The following is an 8,970-nucleotide window of genomic DNA, read 5'->3' as shown; positions in this document are numbered from 1 at the left end:
CCTGCCAGTGCAGGGGACACGGGTTCAATCCCTGGTCCGGGAAGATCCCACTTGCCGCAGAGCAACAAAACCTGTGCACTACTGAGCCGGTGCTCTAGAGCTCGCGAACCACAACTACTGAGCCCACGTGCCACAACTACTGAAGCCCACGCGCCTAGAGCCTGTGCTCCGCAACAAGAGAGGCCACCACAACGAGAAGCTCGCACAACACAATGAAGAGTAGTCCCCGCTCGCCGCAACTAGAGAAAGCCCGCGTGCAGCAATGAAGAGCAAACGCAGCCACAAATAAATTAATTAATTATTTAAAAAAACCCACACTTACAAGGTGAGCGTAATTATTCCCACTGTACCACAAGAAAACGGAACGTAGAAGTTAAATAACTAGATTAAGGTTACAGAGCTAGTAAGGGCAGAATTGCAATGTATTGGGTCGTTACAGAATTAGGGAAAAACCCAAACAAACTTTTTGGGTTTGGCCAACCCAGTAAATTTGGCCCATCAACTTCAAAGCCCACCTCACAGGGTACCTAGCACAGAAAAATGCTCTAGTGAATGGAGAGGTGTGTCCTCCCTGTCCCCCAGCAACAGTGACAAGAAAGTGATATAATAGTTATCAGGTAAGAATCTTCTGGGTTACATCCCTAAGTCACAGCCTTTCATAAGCCTGTTATATATATTTTGAAATAACACATAAAATGAGGGAACTCACTGAAGGAGAGGCCTGGGTTGGCTGCATTTATTTTCTTTTTAGTCTCTGAACCATGGCCAAAAGATTCTCAGCTTTAAAACCAAAACTATTATCTATTTAGTCTTGATTCTAAAGCCAAACTCTCACTGCCAGTCCACTCTATAACCAATTACCTGATTCTTCTTAGAGAAGACCCTTCAAATATCCTGGATTAGATTCTTCAAACTCTTCAAGTTTATCAAATAGACTAAAAACTTGACCAGAGCTAAACGGAAATTAATGCTCAGCATGGTACTGGGCAAAACTGAGTGTTCATGGAATGAGGAAATAAGCCACAAATGAAACACCAAGTTGTCAATGCAATTTATACAACTTTAAAATTTTAACATAATTTCAAACTTACAGAAAAGTCGCAAAAGCAGAAAAAAATTCCTACACACCTTTACCCAAATTGGCTACTTCTTAACACTTTGCCCTCTTTGCTTCATTACCAGTGTGATTTTATAAACATGATAATGCAGAATGATTTCATAGCAATTATAATGAATCAATGTTTTTTAAGATGGTTCAAACTCAAGTTAACTCAAGTTAAAGGGAACACCACTTTGCTGCCAGGATCACCAAGTACAAATCTAACCACAGCCTTGAATTGGAAAGCTCACTGGATTCAACCAAATCTGAAGGCCATACCTAACGATGGGTGACCTATGTCAGGACACCCGGAACTTTCCAAAGTGACCATGGTGATGTCCATTTCAATATGAGCTTTTTTTCCAAAGAATCACTCTAATGGCCTTTGAAAAAATCAATTATTATTGTTAAAACAATATTTTTAAAAAAACGTTGCAAATGGAAAAACGACTCCTACCCAAAAAGTAACTGAATGACAACAATCGACCCCCCAAACTTTCCAGCAATAGCAACCAATATGGCTACCGCCCAGAACTCTCTTTCTGTTGTGACATTTGAATCTCCATTTCCTCTGGGAATAACAACAAAGCAGTTTCATTCCAATTATTTGGTATTTCTCAAAACTAACCACAAGAGCCTACATGACCTCACGACCTTCCACATTTGATTCCACAGATACCGCAATAATCACATACCTGTGATTCCCTTAAAGGGCTGCACGTGGACAGACCTCCTTTCGGGGCTTGGAGAGGCAGTTGGGTTATAACTGGTTCATGTGGTGCAAAAGCTGTGGGGGGAATGGGCTAAAACCACAGTCCTGGCGCGGACTGGACGGCACCTAGGCACAGCTTTGTTGGAGGAGGACATCACCTGAGTACACAGCCTTCCCTGGGAGAATGCACTAGTACAAGCTCTTCACCAAGTGGTTATGCAGACACCTGACAGCAAGCAGACGCGTTTCCTGGCCTCTTCAACTTGTTCCTGGTTGCCTTCAGCTCGTGCCAATACAGCCTGGATTCCCTCAGTAAACATCCGCCAGTGAAGTCACATGAAAAGATCGCTCCAATTCACTCTCATTGGTGGGTTTCCAAGGGTAGAAGAATACAGTCCGTGTCTCCTCAGTCATGAGAAAACCATTGTCACTGAATCTCCCTGGGATGCTTCCTACATCCAACCAAACAAAGGGAGCAACAGCTGAGGTTTTCAGATGAAAAACAAATGTGTCCCCTTGCTGAGAGATGGTGGCCTGAAAGAAAAAGATAAATGAAGTGAAGGACGAGGGCAGAGCTCTATTCTATATACAGCGCCTATCAGAACATCGATGTGGCTAACAAGGAGTGCATTTCCTACAACTTTGGTTCTGCAGCTGCTAAAGTCATACATTCCATGCACTGTGTCAGATGCTAAAAACTATGTGGAAATGTATTGAAGGCTGTGGAAAATTACCAAATTGTAATCTCAAACCAGGCGGGGAGGGGGGGAATATGTAGTCTCCAATTATTAAGGAGAATATTTCACACGAATCTCAAGGCTTTGTAGCTTTTACAGCTTTATACCTTTTTCTCAGGGTCTCACCAAGAGAGGCACATTTCTGCACCAGGGCTGGGTGTTTTAAATGACTTTCTCAGAATCTATGTGGAGCTGGCTGCAGAGCACAGCCATGGGGCTCACCTTCTAGTCTTCTGAGGAGATCCTGCAATCTAGGCAGCAGCCGGCCGGACATCTCCAAAAGCTCTACCACTAGAGCTCTCCCTCTTTTATTGCATCGTCAGTAAAGTCACATTATTAGCACTTTTTTTTATTCAGCTCAAATTAATTTGCTTTTCATATTACTCTTGACAGATTTACTAACGTTCATTCTTAGGTAGCTATCACATTGTACTTATTTAGAATTTTTCAAGTATTCGTTTTATTTAATCTGAACCATCTAAATGAAATTATTTATTTTCCTCTTCATTTGGATATAAGTCCATCCAACTTTGAAATATTTGAAAAAAAATCTTTGTAATGTGAATTCTCAGCTTTGTAATCTGACCCTTAACTTTCTTACTTTAATTTTTTTTTCCTTTTTTTAAATTCATTTTTATTGGAGTATAGTTGCTTTACATTAGCACTTTTAACATGTGTGAATCCCACACAATATCAGCAAAGGAGAGCACAGTTTAAGTCTTGTCATTCATTAGCCTCTTAGCACAGGCAGAGAGAGAGGCAGAGATGCTTCCTGGAGGCTGGGGGTTTGTGAACCTCTCTCACTGTGAGTACACAGTTGAGTAGGACCTGGTATTCCAGCCGTGCATCTGTCATGAAACATGACTCTTCCACATGCATACATGCCACGCCGTAGGTTTGACATTATAGGTTATGTGTGACATAAAGAATTTCCAAGGGCGATTTTTACTATATATAACTTAGCCTGAGACAGCATGCAGGGTTCTGAGTTATTAACAAGAAACTCTACTTTGGTAGAAGCAAAAAAGAAACAAAATGTATTAGGTAGCTCTCAGAGGGTCAGAGATGCAGGCTTGAAGTTAGATGTCAAATTCCCAAATCATTCCACCCACCTATTCTGATGAAGGCACACAGTTTACATGGCTGGCCCTGGCTGCCACCAAGCCTGCAGGGAAGCCTCAGCTACTCTGTCCCAAGGCCAAGGCCAGAAGGGACTGGCACCTGCTCCCTCTCGTTGTTGCCTTCTTCTGATCGGAAACCTCATCTCTGCATATCTGACTGCAGAGCCCAGAGCTCAAGCTTGTGTTCTGGCTTCAGGGACACAGGGAGGAAAACTCAGTCCCCAGCATCCCCAAGGATAGTACATCCAAGCGCCTGGCCTACATTAAGCCTACAATAACGTTAACTATCATTACTATTATTATTGTTATTATATCCCTTTAGGATAGGCAAAGTCTCACTGAAATCCAACTGAGGTAGGGCAAAGGAAGAAGTCCTACCTCTCCCCCAGCCCAGTTATCTCAAAGTAATGGAGGCCCAGATGAGGAAAGAAAGATTTTGAAATCCTGTCTAGAGACTGCAGATTTGTCTACTACATAGCTTTGTGCTTTTTTTCTGGAAAGAAGCTATGTAAATGTATGTCATTTCCTTCATATTTGCCCTATATCAGTTGTGACAGATAGATTTCATTATGGGAATATTTCATTATTAATTGGGAAGGAAGTTATGCTTTCATTTCAAGGACTGAGTTTTGATATGATTTCCAAAGCAAATGTAAAAAATCCTCTCACTTAAGTCTTTTCAATGAAATCTAAAACAAACGTAAAATTGATTAAAATAGAGAATGAAAATATTTTTCTAGAAAGTTTCAATCACTACATGGAGAGGGGGAAAGGGAAGGAAAGGTTTTCAATCAACTAGACAGATTCCAAATTTCCTAGCTACACAATTTTTTTTTTTTTTTTTTTTTTTTTTTTTTTGCGGTACGCGTGCCTCTCACTGTTGTGGCCTCTCCCGTTGCAGAGCACAGGCTCCGGACGCGCAGGCTCAGCAGCCATGGCTCACGGGCCCAGCCGCTCCGCAGCATGTGGGATCTTCCCGTACCGGGGCACGCACCCGTGTCCCCTGCATCGGCAGGCGGACTCTCAACCACTGCGCCACCAGGGAAGCCCTAGCTACACAATTTTTATAACAACACATCCTATCCTGATCATCTCTTTTTTTCCCTTGGCAGTGATAAAGAGATTTGGTGACTGAGCAACATGGAAGCAATAAATCAGAGAGTAGAGTGAAAATGTTTTAAATGAATAGACTCTCCTCAAAAATAGAAAATTAAGAGTGCTTCCACCGGCTCCATTGTTTGCTGGCTATGGACTTTATAAACACGTTACTCAGTCCCTCCAAACAGGTTTGCTCACTTGTATATGCAGATGATAATAGTTCACGGTTGATGCAGTAAAGCCCCCAGGACAGACAGAGCCTGGAACCTACAGGAGGAGCAGTCAGTGGTGATGACTCCTGCTGCCTCACCCTCCACTGCACCAGCCTGACTAGGGAGATGTGATGGGACAGCAGGAGTGGCAGGAACCTTAAGCTTTGACAAATACAAATAATAAAAATTATTTGCTCTTTGCTTCCAGTGGGAAGGGGCCAATCTTCCCCGGGTCCCAGGTAAGCTCAGTACCAAGGAGAAATTTTGCAAAAAAAGCAGGACAGTTCCACAAAGCCACGGTGACCCCAGACCAGTGGTGCTTACAGTGATATCTGCCTTGTGGAGCCCCTTGGCCTCCTTTGGTGAGGACAGGAAGTGATAGTTGGTTGGGCTCAAGAGCTCCCTGGCAGTTGACAGGTAAAAGGAAACCACACAGCTTTGTCGTGTACAATTTGTACATCCTCTTAATAATTCAGCTACTGGCTTATCATAGAGAAGAGCAGACTCCCCTGCTTTCATCACAAAAGGCTTCGTCGTCTCAGAGCACACGGGCTCCAGGGAACTCCATGTGTGGACTCTCACCTGGGGAGAAACAAGACAGAAAAAAACCAAACATTCTTAGTTACTATGTTTTTTAGAGAATAATAGGAGTAATAACAGATGAAAGTCAGAATAGCAGAACTGGTTAAGAGACTGTGAAACTTGGGTTTAACCATAGCCCCACCAAGTACTTGTCATGTAACCCAGAAGTTAACTTCTCAAAGTATCCATTTCTTCAAACGTAAAATGAGAATAATAACAGCACTAACTCCACAGGCTGTTGTGAGAATTAAGCAATTTATGGAAGGCACAGGACCTGGCGCATTATAGTTAATTCATAGACTTGACTAGTTCTCAATGTCCTCCTAACTGGAGCCACCCAAGACTTCTTTGAGTTTCTATCCTTTCTTTTACCTAAAATTGTTTTAAATACAAGTTCATTTTTCCACATATATATTCTGAATAATCTTACTGATTTCCACTTTAACATACTGTTTTAAATGAGTTCTTTTGGTAAAGTCTAGCCTATTTCCAGCTTCTCATGATTATAAATAACCTTAGATTTAACTGGCATTTTACAGTTTACAATGCACAGTCATCTAATGACTGTATTCATTATCCATAGAAATCCTTTAAGAAGGCAGGCTGGTGTCATTTTACAGATGAGGAAACTGAACCAAGACATTAAGGTCATAGAATAAATAGAAATTTTCCCTGAATATAGGTTTTCCAATTCCAAGAACAGCTCATTTTCTGCTGCAAGCACTCGAGACATTTTGATACAAATTAACTCCTCTCTCTTTTTTCCAAAAAAGAATAGAACCAAATAACTAAAGAAATCTAAACTTCGCCCTCTACCACAGAGGGAAAAAAAATCCAAGCAACTTACAGTGAGCATCACCTTGTGGTCTGAGTGAAGGTCTGACACACCGTAGATGAAAAACACATCTTCATTCTCAAAACCCACCGGCAACAGCGGAGCGAAGAAACGCCGAGCAAAATAATGAAGCATTTTCCACTTTCCTCCATACTCTGAAAGTAATCAGTTGGGTTAGGAAACAAGGGCCAAGCAGTCGGAGTCATCATCCACAGGGTCCAGCTGTGTAACCTGTCATAATTCAGGGCACTGAGCATTGAAGGGAGAGCGGACAGTGGAGGGAACCCATGTTTGTTGAGGGCAAGTACCATTTTTGGACACCACCTCATGTCAGCCTCAAATCTGAGCGAGGCAGCCATTAACATCGCACTTTTCAAATGAGGAAATGGAGCTCAAGCAGTTAAGTCAAACATGCCACGGGCAGTATTTTGAGCCCAGACCTGATTCCTAGCTAGCACTTTCTCATATGCAATTCTGCTTCCAGAAGCTCAGTGTACCGATGTTCCTTTTCCCTACATACACATGAAAAAGGGAGTCAGGAGCATTGGCAGTGAACATCTGTTACAAATATTCATTTCGCTAGTATTACTTAGCAAAAATACTATTGTAGAGGCTGGCCAAGATGGTGGAGTAGGAAGACCCTGAGCTCACCTCCTCTCATGAGCACACCAAAATCACAACTATTTACAGAGCAACTATTTATGAGAAAGACCAAAATCTAGCAGAAAAGATCATCTACCACTAAAGGTATAAAGAAGGAACCACAACAAGATGGGTAGGAGAGGCAGAGTTGCACATAGTCAAGACCCACACCCCAGGAGTGGGTGACCCACAAATGTAAGAATAATTACAACTGCAGAGGTACTCCTCAAGGAACGAGGGGTCTGAGCCCCATATTGGGCTCCCCAGCCCGGGGATCCTGCACCAGGAAGACAAGCCCCCAGCCCCAACAATGTTTGGCTTTGAAGACCTGCAGGGATTAAATTCAGGAGTCCCAGAGGGCTGGGGGAAATAGAGACTCCCCGCTTAAAGGGCTCACACGAAATCTCACACACTCCAGGAACCAGGGCAGAAGCAGTCATTTGAAAGGAGCCTGTCAGACTCATTTGCTGATCTTGGAGAGTCTGCCAAAGAGGCAGCAAGCAACTGGAGCTCACCCTGGAGACACAGACACTGGCAAGCGCCATTTTGGAATTCTCCCTCCAGCTGATTGGCACCAGGACCCAGCCTCACCCACCAGCCTGTTCACACCAGTACTGGAACGCCTCAGGCCAAGCAATTAGCTGGACAACCACCAGCAGACAGGCTGCCTTAAGACCTCCTGAGCCCGAGGCACCTCAGGACATGGTCCTGTCCACCAGAGGGACCAAGACCCAGTGCCATACAACAGTGTGCACTAGCCTCAGGACCCCCAGGGCCTGGCAGCTACAAACGCTGGGACCCAGCCCCAGCCACCAGCCAGCCAGCACTAGCCCCAGAACATCCTGGGCCTTGGCTTCACCCAACAACAATTCAAAATCAGCTCTGGGACACTGGGCCCTGCAGCCAGAGACGCTAGGAGTCAGCTCTGCCCACCAGTGGGCCAGCACTAGCCCCAGGACCCAGATTCACCTACTGGCTCCAGGATCCCCTGGACACCAACTCCACCCACCAATGGGAAGACACCAGCCCCAGGACCACTGCAGCCCTACAGCCTACCTTGTTGGACACAGCCAACACAGCAGATTGGCACCAGCCCCAGGACTCCCGGGCCTGGGCCCCACCCACCAGCAGACGAACACCAGCTCTGAGAAACCTTGGATGCCTCAGCCAGCTGCCCTGGGATCCAGCCCCGCTCACCAATGGGCCAGCATCAGCTTTGGAATACCCCAGAACCTGCAGCCAGCCATATCAGGAACTGGCCCCACCCACCATCAGGCCAACACTAGATCCAGGAACCCCAGTCCTGTAACCACCCACCCCAGAACCTGGCTCTGCCCACAAGTGAACCAGCAGTAGCCCTGGGACCCTCCAGGGTTCTGCAACCAGCAGCCTCATGACCCAGCCCCACCAACCAGTGGCTGGCAGGGTCCACACAAGGCAGGGCCTGGAAACCAATTGGGCCAAAGGCCAGCCATGCCTACTAGACCAACAACATCAGTAAGCCCACCACACAGAAGGACCCATGCACCCCACATAGGGGGCACCCCTAGAGCGTATAGCTCTGATGACCAGAGGGGAGTGAGCTGCTGGGACGCACAGTGTACCTCTTACAAAAGGCCACTTCTCCAAGATCAGGAAACATTACCAACCTACCAGATACATAGAAATAAAAAAAGAGCAAGTTAGGCAAAATGAGGCAACAGAGGAACATGTTCCAAACAAAGGAAGAAGATAAAACCCCAGAGGAAGAACTAAGTGAAGTGGAGATAGGCAATCTACCTAAGAAAGAGTTCAGGGTGATGATCATAAAGATGATCAAAGAATGCAGGAGAAGAATGGAGGAACACAGTGAGAAGTTTAACAAAGAGTTAGAAGATATAAAGAACTAAACAGAGACGAAAACTACAACAATTAAAATGAAAAGTACACTAA

General features: G+C 44.7%; 1 protein-coding gene across 2 annotated transcripts in view; it reads right to left on the bottom strand.

Annotated features, from left to right (window-relative positions):
• Window positions 1–389: 389 nt before the first annotated feature.
• MANBA (mannosidase beta) overlaps window positions 390–8,970 on the bottom strand; it is a 113,348-nt gene continuing 104,767 nt past the window's right edge. For both annotated transcript variants that reach the window (XM_082837659.1, XM_082837660.1), the window contains 3 exons: window positions 6,409–6,551; window positions 5,304–5,561; window positions 390–2,345 (listed from right to left, as the gene is read on the bottom strand). In XM_082837659.1, the coding sequence (XP_082693785.1) occupies window positions 2,121–2,345; window positions 5,304–5,561; window positions 6,409–6,551 (626 nt within the window). In that variant the 3' untranslated portion in view covers window positions 390–2,120. The remainder of the gene's footprint in view (window positions 2,346–5,303; window positions 5,562–6,408; window positions 6,552–8,970) is intronic.

The sequence above is a fragment of the Leucopleurus acutus genome (assembly GCF_964270905.1).
Source record: "Leucopleurus acutus genome assembly, chromosome: 4".
Classification (NCBI taxonomy): domain Eukaryota; kingdom Metazoa; phylum Chordata; class Mammalia; order Artiodactyla; family Delphinidae; genus Leucopleurus; species Leucopleurus acutus.
Note: the sequence above shows the minus strand (reverse complement) of the source record. Positions and strands in the feature narration are given on the sequence as shown.